This window comes from Typopeltis vanoorti, chromosome 10 (genome assembly GCF_054136105.1).
Source record: "Typopeltis vanoorti isolate ZY-2024b chromosome 10, IOZ_Tvanoo_1.0, whole genome shotgun sequence".
Classification (NCBI taxonomy): Eukaryota; Metazoa; Arthropoda; class Arachnida; order Uropygi; family Thelyphonidae; genus Typopeltis; species Typopeltis vanoorti.
Window position 1 is genome coordinate 72,767,493 of NC_143558.1, and position 20,316 is coordinate 72,787,808.

Consider the following 20,316-nt stretch of genomic DNA (forward strand, 5'->3'; position numbering starts at 1 on the left):
CAAATCCTAAGACAAAATAAACTTTATTAGGCTTTTCAACTGAAGGGTAAGTTAAACAGTCTGATACAAAAGTAACAGGTTTTTCCTTCTGGTTTTTCATCCTACAAAACAGAAAAACTAGCCAGAAGAATACACACAATTTGCTGGCATTAACAGTTAGTACAGTAGATTTCTCACAGAATGTCTTTATAAGGAAACTTGTGAAATTACTTTAGCCAAGTTAACTTGCTGTGACAAGCCATTTAGACTAACACGAGAGGGAAGATAGGATGTTTATCAGCAGACTCAACTTGTGTGTGTGTATGTATATATATATATATATATATCCTTTGTACATTGCCAAACCCTATAAGATATATGGCATATGTAGCAGAATTACAAAATGCGCTGCTTCGAAAGAAGTCAACGGATACCCCCCCATGGGCAAGATGCATTGTGCCATGTAACAAGTCGTGTTTGTAGGCAGTATAAATTTGAGGAATATGATTCTCCCAAGTCAGTGGAACTGTGTCTGGGTGAAATGGCTGCGAGAAGGGAACTGATAGAGTTTGAAAGAGGTGATGATAGGATGCCATGTTGCAGGCCTATCAGTTTGTCAAATTGGGCCATTCCAAGTCAACAATCGGTATACTGAGATGGAAGCACACAGGGAGTCAACTGCAAGTGCTACCTTCAGTGGACGACCCACCACACTCATCGAATATGACTGAAGGGTGCTAAGAAGGATAATATGTAAAAACCACCATTCGTCAATTGACACATTGAATGCAGTGTTCTGGGCATCGACTGAAACTCGCATCAAATGTGACAGCATTGCAAAAGTTCAGAACATTAAAGGGATTAAAAATGGGTCCTGTGATGGCAAATGGTCTATGTAAAATGATTCGGAAATTTGAAGAGACAGGTTTCTTAGATGTCAAACCTGGCAGAGGACAGAAGCTCGTCAAACAGCAGAGGAAGTAGCCACAGCTTTAGAGGAAGAAAGGATGGCAAATGTCATAGGAAGCAGCAGTGCATGGCATATTGTAGTCTTTAGACAAATCCATAAGCATGGTTCACATAGTTGTAAAGCAAATTCTGTGCTGTTATCCTTACAAGATTTTCCACGTTTAGCAATTGCTTAATTCTGACTCGGGTGCACGAGAAACATTTGCTCGGATTGAATTGCTGGAACACTTTCTGGACTGATGAACTCACTTCCATCTGGATGGTGCTGTAAATATGCACACAAGTGCAGAATTTGGGCAAACTGCAAACCTACACATGTGATAGATTGCTTCATTTACTGAAGGTCACTGTTTGGTGTGATTTTGCAGCAGAATTCATTACTGACCTTTCTTTTTCGAGGAGCTCGATCCTGCTAGTCTCGTTTCTGCACTGTTAATGGCCAAGGATATGACTTGCTCTTAGCCAATCAGGTGATTCCAACACTTCAAGCATCAGTGCCTGGATTCAACAGTTTTTATGCAGGATGGTGCCCCTCCTGACATTGCCACCCCTGTCAAGTACTTGCTTCAGACACATTTTACTGAGGAGAGAATCATCAGGTGCTATTTTTGTACAACATGGCCAGGATACTTGCCAGATCTGAACCCCTGCATCTTTTGGTTATGGGGAGACATCTTAAAGACATTGTCTATCATAGACACATAGCCAACTTAGTGGACCCCAAGACTAGCATTAGATGCCATATCCACAACCTTTCGAGTGAAACTACATTCTGTGGTTGAGCATGCAATTTTGCGATTTCAGAATGTTGCTGACAACAGAGGATAGAATATTGAACATGTTGTGTAACCACATAATGTGTCGTGTGTACTCTGTATTTTGAATTGCCCACTGCGGTACACGCAGATGGCAATTTGCTGCATTTTGAATTGCCCACTAGGGTGATATACGGCACTGCAGTGCCATGTATCACCCTAGTGGCAACCTGTAGAACTAACATTGGAACTAATGATGATATATGCAGCAAGCAATTACCACTGCTGCACATATCATGTTAAATATTAAATCGTTCTTGTGAGTAGTTAACCCAGTTGCAACCTTTCAAAATGTGAACTTTAATTATAATCATCCTGGATATGGGAAGGGGGTGGGGAATGGAGAGGTGGAAAATGCTGTCTGTGGCTTAGTATTTTATTTATATTGAGCCAAAAAGATTAATTTGATGCATATATCCAGTTTAAGCAAAAAAGATTTTACTGCTGTCACCATCCAAAATAAGTGTGGTTACAAAATTGCTAATGATCAGGTATAACATAATTTAATTATGATACAAGAATATAACTTGCCTAGTATAATATATGAAATTTGCTGACTGTACCCTTGCTGCAGAAATACATGTTAGAAGATGGTTATGTATGTTTGATAATGTTTTAAGTATTATGCATATAACTATTTGTAAATATTTTCACAACCATTTCATAAATTTGAAATATAAATGTCTTATAATTTTGGGCTGTAAACCATATAACTATTTGGAAATATTTTCATAATCATTTCATAAATGGGAAATATAAATGTTTTATAATTTCAGGCTGTAAACCATATAGCTGGAGACTGTTTTGAAATTGCAGATTATCCTTCTAAAGGATTTGCATTTCAGTTGTTAGACAGGGAGGTGTATAATATTGTAAGGTAAGAAAATTTACCTGCTAATAATTAAAATTAATTAACTATAGCAGTGATTCTGAAATTTGGGATACTAGTATGTCTGGAAAAGAGGATTAATAATTGCATAATTCTAAGCTGTTCTTTAACAAGAATAATTTTCTTTTTTGGCACCTTTAAATGGAAATTGAAAGTAAAAAAAAAAAAAAAAAAACTATAATTTTATACAATTACCAAAGGAATTAATTCCTTGGAGAAGCTTCTATTTATGAAGTTGAAAATTGTTTGAATTTTTTTTAGCCTTTTGCCATTGAAAGAAAAAACAATGCAAAATAATCTGGTTACTATTTTTTTAGGTATTTTATATGCTTATTGTCATGGTTCTCTCCCCCCCCCCCCAAAAAAAAAAAAAAACGAGTCAGCACTTAATCACTGCCAAGACTATTTCTTATTAATTTAACCATGATAATTTGTTTACTTCACAAAAATAATTAATGGCCTTAATCTTTTCTACATTTCATCAAAAAATAACTTTTGATCCTCATGCCACAGAACAATATCATGAATAAACTATCCCCCCGCCCCTTAAATTCATAAGGAACTTGAACTTAAAATCCCTGACAGTCTTATCACCATTTTGTAGTTGTATACCATATATAAGTTCATTTTCTTCCGAAGAAGAGAGTGAGCTCCATGCCAGTAATAAATGGAGATCATCTTCTCTGACTATATAATAGGAATTGATCTTATCAATGGATGTGTGATGAACAGATTAAAATATCCATAACAGTAAACTGATCGTTGTTAGAATTAATAAAGAGAAAATTAAACCCGATTACTATAATTATTTTCAACAATTAAGAAACGGGCTGCCGAGTTTAAACGTGGCCGTACGAGCCTTGAAGACGATCCACGTGAAGGACGTCCAAAAAGTGTAACAACACCAGAAATCATCGGTCAAGTGCATGACATGGTATTGAATGACTGGCGAGTCAAAGTGCATAAAATTGCTGAGACTATAGGCATTTCAAAAGAATGTGTAGGATATATTTTGCACGAAGAAATGCAAATGAAAAAGCTTTGTGCAAGATGGGTGCTGCGCTTGCTCACAGCAGATCATAAACGCACCACTTGCATGAAAATCTCTGAACAATGCTTGGAGCATTTTAACAAGAATAAAACTGATTTTGTGTGTAAATTTATTACTATGGATGAGACTTGGATTCACCATTACACACAAGAATCCAAACAGCAGTCAAAACAGTGGACAGAAGCCGGTTGTTCAGTGCCAAAGAAGACTAAGTCGGTTCCATTAGCAGGAAAGGTCATGGCATCAGTGTTTTGGGATGCTAAAGGCATTTTGTTTATTAATTATCTTGAAATGGGTAAAACAATAACCAGGGAATATTATTCCGATCTGCAAACCGGATCTTTTCTCACAAATTTTTTCATCTAGTCTGGTTAAAGATCCGGTTTGCAGAAGAAAAAATCATCTTTCATCATGACATTGCACCTGCCCACAAAGATGCTTTGGCAATGGGAAAATTAAGGGATCTGCACTATGAATTGTTGGAACATCCACCCTAATTCCCCATAATTGGCTCCCTCTTCCTTGCTGGTCAGCGTTTTGTTTGAATCAAGAGGTGATTGCATCTGTAGAGGGATATTTTGCAGATCTTACTGAGAACCACTACAGGGATGGGATTATGGCACTGGATCATCACTGGAATAAATGTGTTAGTCTTAAGGGAGATTATGTTGAAAAATAAAAATAATTAACTATAGCAGTGATTCTGACATTTGGGATACTAGTATGTCTGGAAAAGAGGATTAATAATTGCATAATTCTAAGCTGTTCTCTAACAAGAATAATTTTCCTTTTTGGCAATTTACTTTCAATTTCCATTCAATTTAAATGGAAATTGAAAGTTAAAAAAAAAAAATTAATTGAATTTATAAATTCATTTTTTCATTGTTAGGCCGAGAACTTTTCAGACAACCCTTGTAGTTTATCCATCGAATCCTGAAAGAAATTTTCTCCTAAGGTGAATTTACAGTGTGCATTACATGTACACTGTAAATTCACTTAAGGGATATCCCTTTATTTTCCAGCCTGTTGCAACACTTCCACATGTTGGAAACATGCAGAAAAATATTTTCTAAAAAACAGGTATATTAATCGAAAATGCACTAATCAAATATAATAACTTATGGGAAAAAGTATAATTCGTTCCTCAAATTTCTTTTTTGGACTCTTTAATTTTTTTTATAAAAGAATTGGGTGTCTTCTCAGGGCCTAGTTAAAGGAAAATCCATGAAGCTGAAAGACAATAAAAACATATTGAGAATATAAATTTATTATTCTACTTCTTAACAAAGAATTGAGCTGACGTAGTTTGGTAGGCATTTTGTTTCTTTTTTTCATACAAGTGATAGTATGGCCCTAATTGCCTCTTCTACTCTTCTGCAAATTTTACTGCTTCTTTCTTGAAATCCTGTGACATCTCTTTTGGCTGACTGTCAGTGGTTAAATTTTCTTCAGGATCTTCCTGCTGTGCATCTAAATTTAGCAGGTCGGAATCACTCAATTCCTCAGAATGAGATTTAATTAACTCTTGTATGTTATCAATCTTATCAAAACCCAGTTCATGCCCGATGTTGTAAATTTCCTCTACAACAACAACAACATTCATTTCATTTGAAAAGCCTCTAAAATCATTTGCACAATGTGGAAGAATGTGCTTCCAAACAGCTGACATATTGCCAGCAGTAATTTCATTCGACTTTGTGACTTTATAACCAGGCTAAGATTTCTCTGAGTTGGCCAGAAAAGACTTGGGACTCATTTGCTTCCAAAAAAGGCCTATTTCATTGACATTAAATATTTGTTGGTCACAATAGCCCTCTTCTTCCACAATTTTCTTCAAAATCTCTGGATAATATGTGGCCACCTCCTTATCTGCACTTGGAGCTTTGCCTGTGATCTGAACATTATGTAAGCTATTTCTGTTTTTGAAATGCTCAAACCACCCCACTAACATGGAATTCTTCTTTTCCATTGTTGATAGCCCTTTCTTTCAAGGTTGCAAAGAGACCTAATTTTTTTGATTTAATTAGGTCAGTGCTTAGCAAGATCCATTTTTGATTAGAATCTTCGATCCATATAGAAGAATTCTCTCTAATTCAGTCATTATAATACTTTGATTTCAAGTAGTCTGCATGCATGATGAACTTGAAGCAGCCTTACCTTTCTCTTTGTATTCAGCAGCTTTGCTTAAAATTGCTCTTATAGTTGATTCACCCATTTTGTATTCTCGTCCCCTCTTTGCTCTAGACTTGCTTTGTTCATTTTTTTTTTTTTTTTTTTTTATTATTCAAGTTTTTCTTCTACTGAGAATACTTTTTCAATCTTTTTCACACTTCCACTTTTGCTTACTAATTCTTTTACTCATGATTAAAGGCTGGGAAAATACTTTAAAATAAAAAAAGTAAGGAAAACAATTCCAAAGGAGGCAAGAGATACGATCAGCAAAATGCTATGTAATTAGCAGACGACATAAATTTTGGTGGTAAATTTGGAACATAGTGTACATGGAAATAGTGTAATATGCCATTAAAAAATAACTTTGTAAAATGTTTTAAATTGGTAACTAAATTATTTCATCCTGGTGAGTGATTTTTTAAAATAGTTAGCCATAAAAAATGTATACATAGGAAATTTTTAAAATCTGTAACATTTATTTTTAAGATGTATATAGGTGCACTAATCAAATTTTAGAGGCACATTTGGATATAGAAAAAAAAATTATGCACTAATCCGGGATCCTTATAAATGGTTGAGTAAAAAAAAGGATCAATTTCCTGGTCAACCTTATGATCGTACCCTTTAACTCTATTTTCTGTGGAGTCACATAAAGAATGAAGTGTACATAAAAATTGCCTTCATTACATGAGTTAAGACAAAATTAGAGGTGCTAAAGCACACGTAGCAGAAACTGTGTTAATTATTGTAAAACTATTCTTATATAGAGAAACCTGTGGAGTATTCATACTGTAACTATAAATTCACACGTATGTCACAGTAATTAATTTTTTAATAATATGTAAATATTTCGTCTTAATATTTACATATTATTAAAAAGTATCACAAGACATCATCAGTACAGTTATTAAACAACAATAGGAATTACATTCAAAAAAATACATTAGTGCGCACGCTTACATTGGAATCCCTCTATGTATACAGTAGCATGTTAATGCTACCCATTCTTGCTCATTGTTACGGTTAAGATTGGGTTTGGGCCATAAGGTTTCAGCACTTTCTTTATATAAACACTCATGCTTATATATGGATCGATGTAGTAGTTGGTGTGTTGTCATTGGATCCTGCGGTTGGCATTTTCAACTCCATGTTGTGCGTGACTAGATTTGTGAGATTTGTTAAGATGGATGTATTCTTGATGTTCAACGATGCATTTATTTACAGATCTTCCTATTTATCCATAATAAGACAAGTTACAAAGAACATGGCACTTATATATATATGCCAGGTAGCAGCAAGTTTGTATTTCTTCAAAATTTTTAATAAGCATGCAGTGATACCTTTGATATATGGTATAGAAGTCCTGTGGGCTTCTTCTTGTCTAGGTTGATGTTTTGGAGGGTGGCTAATAATTTTTTGAGTTGTTATTGGATTAAATCCATTTAGTAAGGCTGTATCTTTAATAATTTCCAATACTTGTTTTAAAGATTCTTTAGAGGAACAAAATTTGTGTGCTCTGGATACCAAAGATTTTATGATGCTGTATTTTTGAGATGGATGGTGAGCCAATGTATTGTGGATATAACTATATCCACAATACATTGGCTGTATATTTGTAACTACCAGAAAAAGTTGGTTTTCAATAGACAGAAGTGAAAATAGAACCATCTTGATTAGGTTAGAAGGAAATGCCTTGAGATGATTCCTTTTCTAGTGTGAATTTGATGTGAGGATGTTGGTTTTGGGTGAAAATTATTTCTTCTGAGTGTTCAAGAGAAAAGTTGGCTAAGTTAGGTGATAAGGGTGAGCCCATTACTCTTCCCTCCTCTTGTTTATACATTTTATCTTTCCATGTGAAGTAACCTGATGTGATTGTAAATTTGAATAATTCCACAATATCAAATGGAAATTTTGGGGTTAACAATTCTATTGTCTCTTTGTTGAGGGATATTAGTGAAGAGAGAGACAATGTCAAAGATTATTAACATGTTTGTATCTGACAATTTAATGTCTTATTTTTGTGTGAAGCTCTGGAATTTTTTAGCGATGAAGCTGAGGGGACGAAGAAGGTTAGACAAAAATTTTGATATTTTATACATAGGGCTGCTTATAGAATAGACAGTAGGTCTAAGCGGATAGTTGCTTTTATGTAATTTAAGTGAACCGTATATTCTAGGAGGTCTTGCATGGTATGTTTCGGTCTTTTGATGGTTTCCTGATCCATGGATGTTGTTTCATCCAGTAACTTGTAACATATATATACGGTTCACCTAAAAACAACTTGACACATCAAAGTGTCATTCACAAGTTTTGTTACTTGTATGTTATTTATTTTTTTTTTGCATGATTTACATATAAAATACTGGCATTCTTTGGTGGAAACTTAGTATAATTAACACTGCATATATTTAAAAAAAACATGTTTTGTTTGCAAAAGTGTGAGATTGTTATACGTTATGTGTGCAAGCTTGATCTACTCCTTGTAACTTATTCCCCACTCCCCACCTATATATGTCCAATCTATATTTAAAGACAGCCGTGGAGTAAAATAACAGTATATTTAATTTTACTTTTTTGTTGATTAGAATGTTCTAGATTCGTATCTGTGATAGTGCATTGACTTCAGGATTGGAGCTCAATTAGAAAAAAAAAAAAATTAAAATATTTACTTTAAACATATTTATATACAATAAATAACACACAGATTAATTAAATGGTCATTTAAAAAAACATAAATGAGCTCAATTTTCTCTCATACTCTATTCAATATTGAGAGACAAAACAAAATATTTCTATAAAAATAAACTGAAAATAGCACCCAGTCTACTTTTCAGTTTTCCGAATGTAGGCATGAAGAAAAAATTTCACAAACAGCAGGAATATATTAATTAACAGTTCCAAATACATTCTCAGTACTGTAACTTTCACCAGATTCCAAATCGCTCGCGGAAAATATTTTCACATACAGAGGCTTGGTATATGAAAACTTTTTTTTCTGAGATTTTAGAACTTAAGTCAGTATTTTATTAAACCTCTTTGGCTCTGCTCCTTTGCTTGCCTACTCTAGCATTCCTGTTACCAAATAACAGCTGTTCTAAAAAAAAATTTAAAAAATAAATAAATAATGCGCATGTCCGTTACCAAGATTCAAAGCGTAACTCAAGTAACAACATGGCTACCATTATTACTGTGCTTGCACACATTCAACATTGCTGTGTTATTTCCTAAGGATTATAATATACAATAAGCAAGTTTACTATTTATAACTACAATTAATTATTTTATATCGCTATCACTTAACCACATGGCAGCTCCATAATACTAAGCATATAATTGCACTACTAAATGACAAATCACATTATATATTTTTAGATTATCTTATCATAAAAAATGTATTCTCATTAAATAAAATTCTCACCAAACATATATAGAAACTGGAAAAAAAGCAAAACTTTTAGGTGAGATTTTTACAAGAACATTCATACTTTGCAAAGTTCAGGAGTTCGTGCTGCAGTGGATAAAAGTGTATAAATATTAAAATAAGTTATATTTCCTGAAAGTAAATGTACTCTCTTAAGTATATTTAGAAAACATACCCTAGAAATGTTTTCCAAATGTGAAAATCGAAATTTGTTCATAAATCCATTTATATCTATTTTCTTTATGTGTAAATAATTATGTTTCTGTTTTTAGGTCTGTTATGAAAGTAGTTAACTTTCTAGTTCAAAAATGTATTCCACATAATTTATTCATCACTAGAGGAACTAAATTTCAACAAAGTGGTACCGAAGATAAAAAGACTTATAAAGCTATTAGAGTTTATCTCTGGGCTCGTAAAGCATCATTTGGTAAGCAAATATTTAACAAAATAAGTGATGAAAGAGAAATTTTCATGATCCAACAAGCTAAATTGTTTTTATTTTTAAATAAAACTAAATATATGGGGGGGGGGCAACAATACCAAAACAAGCAACATAACTTACAGGCTACTGAAAATATCTGGAAGTTTCTGTTTAATGGCAGTTCAGCACAATGGAGGGATAAAAGTTGTGTGGAAATTTTCAGAGTTTATAGCCATAACAAAGCTAAATGATTAAATGGCTTAAGATGACATCAGTTTTTTTTTTCTTGCTGAATCATGAAATCAAGAATTATCTATTGCTTTAAAGCTCAGACATTTTAAAATGTTCTTTAGCAGAGATTACCACATGATGAGCTGCAGTCTATACTGCTACTAATTGTTTATTATGCAGAGGCCATGGGTAATTTGAGTAAATGTCTCAATATCTAAAATAATCATTTCAACTTTACAAGATCCTTTATTTTGACAAAAAAATTTAACTAGTTTTAAATAAGCTAATTGGTGAACATACCTTTCGTATGTCACTAATGAATTTTGAGTTGTGTTACGAATGTGAGATTGAGATATTATTTTGGGATGAAGTTAGTTATGGATGATGCAAATTAATGTGTTTGATAACAAATTTTACAAATATCTAGTTTGTATTTTGACTAATTAACAAATCTATTCAAACTACAACAAATATCAAGTGGAAATTTATTATTTAAAAGAAAGTACTTCCTGGAGGTTCTTATAATAGTAATTGTGACCTGCTTAACTTAGAATTAGTCTTAAATTCACTCGTAATCATGTACCACTTCCACTGGCAATCCATTCCACTCTCATTCATTCCAAGAAGAACAGTCAGCTTCCAGGAATAGCTGATAGTTCTTTTACCTTCCACAACTGAATTTTATAAAATCCTTTTAGAAGTTTGCTCTGGTCTATCATATTATCTTTTTTCTGCTTATTCATTAGGGCCGGGAGCCCATATTTCCTTTATTTCCACGTAACCAATATTCCAGTGTCTTGATTTCACTTCATTCTCTCTGTCTCTTGCCCTCATTCCAATGCAGTTTTCATTGTCTCTGAAGATCTGGCCTTGCAAAGAGGCACAATAACTTCATTCTCTACCTTGCTGTTATCCTTTGTCATTTTTGTGTTTGCAATGTGGGCTTGAATTTTCAGTCAATTCCCTGTTTTTATCGCTTGAAAGGTTATATAAATGGAAGAGATATTCTGTTAAATGATTTAGAAAACCCAATAATATTGTAGTGTATTCATTTCTCTAATCCAGCTGCAAGATCAGTTTGAAAATACCAGTTCTTGTCTGACCACTGCAACTGATCACATTTAGTGCTTGGGAGAGTGAACATCTGAGTGCTGATGGGAAAATGATACTTCTCTGGCATTTTCCAAAAAAGTGTGGTTTCTTCCTCCCTCAGAAGGGTCCAAAAGGTCTTTAGTGGGTATGGTACTTCATCATCATCATCAAATTCCTGCCATGTACCCTCAAGGGGTGTACAGGATATGACAGTACTACATGAAAAAAATTACATCATTACTAACTTCCTATCTACAATTTTCCTCCAAATCAGTCTGTTACTTGTCAAGACTCCAACATTATCAGATCTTATATTTCTATCGTCTAAGGCACTTTGTACCGTATCAATCCACCTATATCTTGGTCTTCCTCTGGGTCGTTTTTCTGCCAACCTGGCAGAGAACACTTGTTTTGCTAATCTTTCCTCTCCCATTCTATTTAAGTGACCATACCATCTGAGATTAGCTCTGCTAACGCATTCCTGGATGCTGACAATGTCAAGTTCTTTCCTAATATCCTCATTTTTAATATGATATTGCCATTGATGCCATCTGTTCACGCCTCTAATCTTTCTCAGGACTCTCATATCTGCGGTCTCTAGTCTTTGGTCAAGTGTTTTACTTCTGACCCAGCTCTCAGATCCATAAGTTAAAATTGGTTTGAACACAGTCTTGTATACAGCTAATTTAGTGTTCCGACTAATTTCTTTCTTATTCCATATGAATTTATTCAATTGACTTCCCACGATACCAGCTTTGCTGATTCTGTTGTCTATTTCTATATTTAGTTTACCATCTTCAGTAAAAATTGTGCCTAAGTAGCTGAAATGTTTTACTTGTTCCACAGGTTCTCCATTCACAACACAGTTGACATTTTCAATGATTCTGCCTATTTTCATTGTCTTTGTCTTTTTATTGCTGACCTTCATACCATATCTATTACAACAGCTATTCAATTTAGTCAGAGAATCTTGCAGACTTGTAGCGGATTTATTTAGAAGTATAACATCATCCGCATAAAGCAAAGAGCTGACATTAACATCTCCAATTTTGATATCAGGTTTAATACCACATTCCTTCATAATGTGATCCATATAGATAATGAATAACAGAGGGGATAATGTACATCCTTGTCTCACACCAGATTTAACATTAAACCATCTTCCTGTACTTCCTTCAATTCTAACTGCTGACTCACATTTCAAATAAAGACTAAGTATTGCTTGATATAATGCCCCATTGACACCATATAACTGCAGCGTATTGAATAGCTTCTCTCTTGGCACCTTGTCATATGCCTTTTCCAAATCGACAAAACTTAAATACAGATCTTTGTTATATTCCCATGCTTTCTCGACTATTTGTCGTAAAGTGAAGATCTGATCCTGACAGCCTCTATTTGGCCTGAATCCAGCTTGTTCTTCACCAAGCTTTTCTTCCACAATTCTTCTCAACCGTTTCTCAAGTATACTTGCATAGATCTTGCCAGGAACACTCAGTAGGGAAATACCTCTGTAATTCTCACATTCAGTTTTATTTCCCTTTTTATATATGGGTACTATGAGAGCTCTACTCCATTCATCGGGAATTCGTCCCTCTGTCCAGGCTTTCTGAACTATGCAGTGCAGCCACTGTAAGACTCTTATACCACCATACTTCAGCATTTCTGGTCGAATATCATCTACTCCTGCTGCCTTTCACATTTCAAGCCTTTGATGGCTTTTTCTACTTCAAGTATGGATATGTATTCCTGACTGCATGCGTGGTCAGTGATTTTTACCACTGTGCTCTCATCACTGCTTGTTTCATTTAGCAGTTTTTCAAAGTAATTACTCCATACTTCAAGGATATCTTTTTCTCCCGTTTTCATGTCACCTTTATCATCTCTAATTCCTTTTATAGCACTCTTTCCTCCATTCTTAAGCTTCTTCAACAACCTCCAGAATATTTTGCCACCTTCTTGATATTTATTTTCTATATTCTTGCCAAAGTCCTCCCATGACTTTTGTTTAGCTAGTTTTACACACTGTTTAGCTTTCTTACATTTGTCTCTGTATTCTGTAAGAGTAAAAGCTGACTTATTTGCCAGGAACTTTTGATATGCTTTCTTCTTTTCCTTCACTGCCTCTTTAACTTCCTGTGTCCACCAGGGAGTTCTGATTTTTTTATCTTTGCACACAACCTCACCACATGCCTCTCTGGCAGAATCAATCAATGTTTCCTTCAGAGTTTGCCACTGAATCTCCAAGGTTTGATTCCTGTTCTCAAACTCTTTCATTTTCTTTTCAATAATATTTCTGTATTTTAGTCTACAGTTTACATCTGAGAGCTGCTCAACTTTTATTCGCTTTAAAACTTTCTTACATGTTATTCTTTTCAATATGAAATTCAATTTTATCCTGCTCAAGACTAAATAGTGATCACTTCCAATTTCAAATCCTCTGTACACTCTGGTGTCCTGCACCAGGGAGAAAACATCACTATCAACAATAACATAGTCAATGAGACTTTTCTTATTCCTAGCCTCTTCTCTCCATGTGAATTTGTGCACATTTTTATGTTGGAACATGGTGTTAGTAATAACTAGTCCATGTCCTGAGCAGAAATCCAACAGATATTTGCCATTATTATTAGCTTTGCTCTTTTCTCCAAATTTTCCCAAAATATTTTTGTATGTCTCACAATCATTTCCTACTCTACTATTTAGATCCCCAACAAGGACCAACTTTTCCTTTTTCATTGTGTCAGTTGCTTTTTCTAAAGCCTCAAAAAATTCCTCCACTTCTACCTTAGTAGAACCTTCTGTGGGACCATAGGCACAAATAAGTCTCATTGTCCAGTTCCCCATTCTCATATTTGCCCACATTACTCTACTTGAGACTGACTGCCATTCAAGAAGATTAGCCTCGTATTTTGTGTTGAATACTATGGCTACTCCTTCTTTTCCTTGATTGTTATTGCCTGAATATAACATTTTGTATTTATTGCTCAGAAAGATCTCACCAGTTTTGGTCTTTTTTGTTTCAGTCACCCCTATTATGTCGATCTGGTACTTATCTAATTCCTCAGCTAGCTCCATTTCTTTGCCATTCAGGCTTCTTACGTTGATAGTACCGATCTTTAACTCTGGTGATGTTGAGTTGGGGTTTGTTTTCAGATTTGTTCCAGTAGCTGACTTTTCGCTGTTCGCCCTGGTTCCCTGGTGAAAACAACGGGGGCCTTGTTTAACCGGGCGACGCCCCAGCCGGCATGAAATTTTGTCATGTTTTACCATCATTCTATATTTTGGTTGAACTAATAAGAATACAATTTGGTCGGCTAAATCCCAAATTGCCAGCCCATCCTCGTTCGTTCAGTATCAAAGTAGATACCCAACAGGGTGCACCACGAGAAGGTGAGGATTGGACATTAGGTCAGAAGCCCTGGTCGGTTCTCCGCATTCCTTTAAAGGCTATTTGGAGGTCTCCTCTCAGTTATACAGCTTTGACCCTTAAGCACCCCGGTATGGTACTTTTGTTTAAAAATTTTGATTGCTTTTTTTTTTTACCATGTTGTGGATAGCTACAGCTCTATTCTGTAATTATTTTTTTCAATAACTAAAAAAATCTAAAGGAAGTTTTAATCAAAAATGTTTGGCATGTATCAACTGAGCAGCGTAAGGCCGTGTTTGGATTAATTGTGGATGAGGAGATCCACCATCACAATTGATTAAGGTTGTGACAGGTCTGTGGAATGTTTTAATGTTCCCTGTGAGGACATATGAAGATCTGCGCATTACAAAGGCTAGTTGATAGATATAGATATGACATAGATATAAGTTATCAAAGGGGTTTTATAGGATTGACACACACCTCTTTTTGCAGTATGTTGCAGAAGTTAGAGAATAAGAGGCCATTCCTGTAAATTGTGTGGTTAGCAATGTGTGTGTGTGCTTTGTCAGTGAATAAGTATGTGAGATACTTTTGAATGTTTTTAAAAGTTTTCTTACACAAAAAACACCTTTGATAAGGCTAACTTACTAGCCAAGACCAGATTTCTCTTCTCAGATTGACTCTTACTCCTTATTTTTGCTAGAATAATCATCAACACTTCAGCTTCCAGAAAACTTGGCATCCTTTTTCACTCAAGATGTTACTTCTGTACAAATCTCCAATCCATTTCAACCATGAAATACTGCTCTCACATTTGGGGTGATGCACCACAGACCTCTCACAAAATTTCAAATGCAGTTCAGATGGTTGCACTGATGATTCAATCCTCTCTCACACTTTCTTCTACAAATATTTCCCAGGCATTGTGCAGCAGAACTAAGATCCATTATGTTCCCACCACTAAATCTACATCTACAGAAACACATGCAACTGCTTTTCAAGAACTGAAGACTCGCCATACTTGCTACTCCCAGTCTTTTCTCTGTTTTATGGAACAGCCTTCCACATGAAGTAATCTGTAAAGACCTAAGCCCTCCAGCTCTTTAACCATAGCAACAGATTACTTTGCTAAGGCCTTGCAAATGCTCATGTGTGTGAGTGATTAAAAAAAACCCTCCCATTAACTCACATTAAATATCATTAATAATTTAGTTGAACAGTAGTTGTCTGGCTACCGATCATCTTCCTTATCAGACAACTGACAGGTTGTTGTGTATGTGTAGAGAAGAGACCAACATCCTATCAGTTGTTTTTCAGAAGCTAAAACATATTGCTATACTTATTGGAAGTTTTTCCACTTCATTTAATCCTTTATCCAGTGTAAGCAAACAAGTTTGTACCTGAACTATTTTTAGGACTGGGGCAACTTGTATAAAACAGCTAACGACTACACATCACTTGCCTTAGGATCCTATAATGCAAAACACATCTCCGTAAGGAGATGTATAATGCTATGCATTATAGGAAGGATCACTACCCAGAGACAGGTTTTGACCTTTATTGAGGTCTCATCAGTGGGAGCCAGACTCAGAGGTGATAATGCAAAAGTCATATTTTCATATACCAATAGCCAAAAGGTGTCACAACTTATTATTAAAAATACTCTGGATTATAGAAAGTTAATTTATAGTATAACCAAGTGGAAAAACTTCCAATACCTTTCTCTAATCCAGAATATTTTTAATAAGGTGCGACACCCTTTGGCTACTCGTATATGAAAATATGACTTCTGCATTACTTCAACCTTAGTATCACTTCTGGGTTTGGCTCCGACTGATGAGACCTGAATAAAGGTCGAAACTGGTCTAGGTAGTGACCTTTTCCATAATGCATAGCATTATACATATCCACAAGATGTGCTTTGCATTATGAGATACTAAGGCAAGTGATGTGAAGTCATTAGCTTTTTTATAAGTTGCACCAGTCCTGAATATAGTTCAGGTGCAAACTTGTTTGCTTACACTTGGTTAAATCCTTTATCCAAGTATATAATTTCTTGGTATCTTTAATTTATATTGCTATATTTTCTGTTACCAGCACATTTGTCACATTTTGATAAACTGCAAATAAATTGCTAAAGAAAGACCTGACTTTAACCATCCTGAAACAAATTCCTGACATGCACAGGATATGATGACAATATTACATGAAAAGTTACATCATTACTAACTTCTGATCAACAGTTTTCCTCCAAATTAATCTGTTATCTGTCAAGATTCCACATAAGATCTGATAAAATATTATCAGATCTTATATTTCTGTCTTCTAAGGCACATTTTACTGTATCAATTCAACCAGATATTGGTCTTCCTCTGGGTCCTTTTCTTGCCAACCTGGCAAAGAACACTTGTTATACTAATCTTTCCTCCCCATTCTAGAGAGGAATGTTTCAAGAGACCATGCCACCTGAGATTAGCTCTGCTAACATTCCCGAATGTTGAGTTCTTTCTTAATATCTTCATTTTTAATATGATACCACCCTTGATGCCATCTGTTCACTTCCCTAATCTTTCTCAGAACTCTCATATCTGTGGTTTCCAGTCTTCATTCAAGTGTTTTATTTCTAACCCAGCTCTCAGTAAATTAAAATTGGTTTGAACACCGTCTTGTATACAACTAATTTAGTGTTTTTTCATTAATTTCTCTCTTAACTGAATAAATATAAATTTATTCAGTTGATTTCCTTCCATACCAGCTTATCTAATTCTGTTGTCTATTTGCATATTTTCATTGTCTTTTTAAAATCTACCACTGGACATAAATGCATTTACGTGCATCTGTATGTTTATCAATCATCACATCCAATTGATGAACATCTCAATTATTTCATATTTGATTACCAATAGCAACTAAGTTATTGATTATATCTATGAGCAGTTTGTGTAACTACTTTTTCATAGCACAATGCGTTATATTTAATGAATTAATCAAATTTTTATATAATGAAGTTTTTTAAAAGTCTTATAATTTTTAAGGAGCAAAAAATGACGAAGCTTTCAACCCTGCTTTATGTGAACTTGCAGGTCACCTGCCAATTAAAAGTAAGTATTTTTTTGAATATCAGTCTGTACAATACTGACATCAAACATTTTTGAAAATTTATATATATATAGGCTACCTAGAGAATTTTTGACTTATACGTACTGTACACTGTTTATTTTACCTAATTTTGTAACTAAAAATGGTCCTTTGAAACTAGAACTGAAATCTTGATAATTTTGTTTTTAGATTTTAAACATCATCCAGTAAGAGTACAAAATGATCCAAATGAAATCAGAAATATTTGAGTATTTTGAGAAGACATAATTCACATTAAATTTTGCTATAGGCAAAATTCGGCATATGAGGAAAATTGAGAAATTTCAACAAATTTTTGTAAGGATTCGAAATAGTTGATATCAACACATGCTATTTGGATTACAAGACCATAGGTTTTAATACACATATATACAAAAAACGTCTACTAGCTTTGTCAAGATGAGAAGGTAAAAAAAACTATTAATAAATGCAAAAAAACAAACAAAAGAATGCAGTAACAGTTAACAACAGTTAGACAAAATTGGAAAGCTCATGTGACATGATATGTATGAAGCGTGAAGAGTCAGTCGTTTTTACAAAGTCGCGTTACATAATTTTTGGCGTAATGTAGCTCCGCTAAACTGATTGAGTTAATCAGATTTCACATATCCTTTAATATAACACCTTGGTTTCGATTAAGGTTATATCCTGTTCATAGGACTATTACAGCTTCTTTAAAAGTTCGACAAACTGTAATCCTCTTCTATATATGACATGGAGCTGTTATCTCAATCTATTGCATGGTTTGTCTATTCTGTTGTGATTGACATCTCCTACATGTTCCTTCTTTCTAATTTCTAGGCTTCTGGAAGTTTGGCCTATGTAGGATAGTCCACACGTGCATGGTATGCTATAAACACCTGCATATTTGAAGAAAGCTATGTTGTCTTTAGGGGATCGAGTACCACTAGACAGTTGTTATGATCCCCTAAAGACAACGTAGCTTTCTTCAAATATGCAGGTGTTTATAGCATACCATGCACGTGTGGACTATCCTACATAGGCCAAACTTTGAGAAGCCTAGAAATTAGAAAGAAGGAACATGTAGATGTCAATCACAACAGAATAGACACCTCAGGTTTGGCACATCATTTCTCAACTTCAAACCACGCAATAGATTGGGATAACAGCTCCATGCTATATATAGAAGAGGATTGCGGTTGTTGAACTTTTAAAGAAGCTGCATTAATACTACGAATAGGATATAACTTTAATCGAAATCAAGGTGTTATATTAAAGGATATGTGGAAAAATCTGATTAACTCATTCAGTTTAGTGGAACTACATTATGCCAAAAATTATGTAATGTGACTTTGTAACAATGACTGACTCTTCACGCTTCATGCGTATCATGTCATGCGAGCCTTCCGATTTTGTCTAACTGTTGTTAACCGTTACTGAATTCCTTCTCGTCTTGACAAAGCTAGTCAGTTATAGCTAGCAAAACTAGTAGACATTTTTTGTATGTATGTATGTGTATTAAAATCTATGGTCTTGTAATCCAAATAGTATGTGTTAATCTTAAAAAAGACCTAATATAACTTTCATCATAGTTGATATCAATAAAATAAAATCAATCCTGAGCATGAAATGATATGGGAAGGTTAAATATATATATATATATATATATATAAAATTCTATTGTAGATTGAGAAACAAGAAGTTTAATTCGATATTTCAGGAATATTTATCCTTATTTTTTTTGCAACGAACTGCAATAATTTCTATATAATCTAGAAGAATAGATGCTCTCGCAGAATTAAACATAGAGAATTTACATACTGACTTTGCAATTTATCTGACTGCATATTTAGGAGGAAGGACAGAATTTATAACAAGAAAAAAAAATGCTGCCTCCATAATACTCATTTGGAAAGAGAAAACAATATACTATGCTGTGTCTATTGTACAAATAAGTTGAATGTTTTTCTGTAGTGTATAGATGGGAGAAGAAAAATAAATTGAAATAATTTATTTTACATGAGTGGAACAGAAGAGGGAACAACGTAATCCCAGATAGCAACAGTCAAGGTGGATGCTAAAGTCTGGCAATAAGATTTTATTTTTACATAGACAAAGAAGAAAATAATCAAATTTAATTTAATGCAGCTCAGAAAATTTTGTTTCTGCATTAAACAAAATTATAACACAGACAACTGATTTTTTTCTACATTTATAGTAAAGCAGTTCATTACCCTTAATCACAATGGTAACCTAAAATAAAGAATTAAATTATTAAAATTTTTATTAGTGGATACTTGTGTAGAGGCTTAAGTGCTGTGAGGACATCATGTTGGAGGCTTAATGGATTTTTTACAACACTCAAAAAGAATTAAAATAGAATTTAATACTTCCTATATTTCGTCCTAGTCACTAGGACATCTACGGGGATTACAAAAACAATTAATGTAACATATATACAAATAACAAGCAATACTAAGCCCAACCACGTGAGTGACACTAAAGTCCTATCTAGGTAGAGCGCCCTCTAAGGGCAGTAGTAGGTGGCCTGGAATGTAAGGTGGGAACTCTGGTGATGAGTGTTTACCAAATCTTCGGAAGCTTAATGCAACCGTATTTATTGAGATTTGGTTGGTTTTTGAGAGCTGAGCAGCTCTCAAAAACCAACCAACCAATCCAGAAGTGATACCAAGGTTGAAGTAATGCAGAAGTCATATTTCCTGAATTTCCTCAACCTAAAACAAGGAACTGCAGCCTTTCCTTTTTTTTTTTAATGCTCTATATTTTTTATTACTTTATTTTGCTGA

At 34.3% G+C, this 20,316-nt stretch overlaps 1 protein-coding gene across 1 annotated transcript in view; it reads left to right on the top strand.

Annotated features, from left to right (window-relative positions):
* LOC150102506 (GDP-D-glucose phosphorylase 1) overlaps positions 1 to 20,316 on the top strand; it is a 125,037-nt gene that overhangs the window by 94,416 nt on the left and 10,305 nt on the right. Inside the window, exons 9-11 of the mRNA XM_090399607.1 lie at positions 2,540 to 2,640; positions 9,569 to 9,723; positions 17,446 to 17,511. Coding sequence (XP_090255733.1) covers positions 2,540 to 2,640; positions 9,569 to 9,723; positions 17,446 to 17,511 — 322 coding nt within the window. The remainder of the gene's footprint in view (positions 1 to 2,539; positions 2,641 to 9,568; positions 9,724 to 17,445; positions 17,512 to 20,316) is intronic.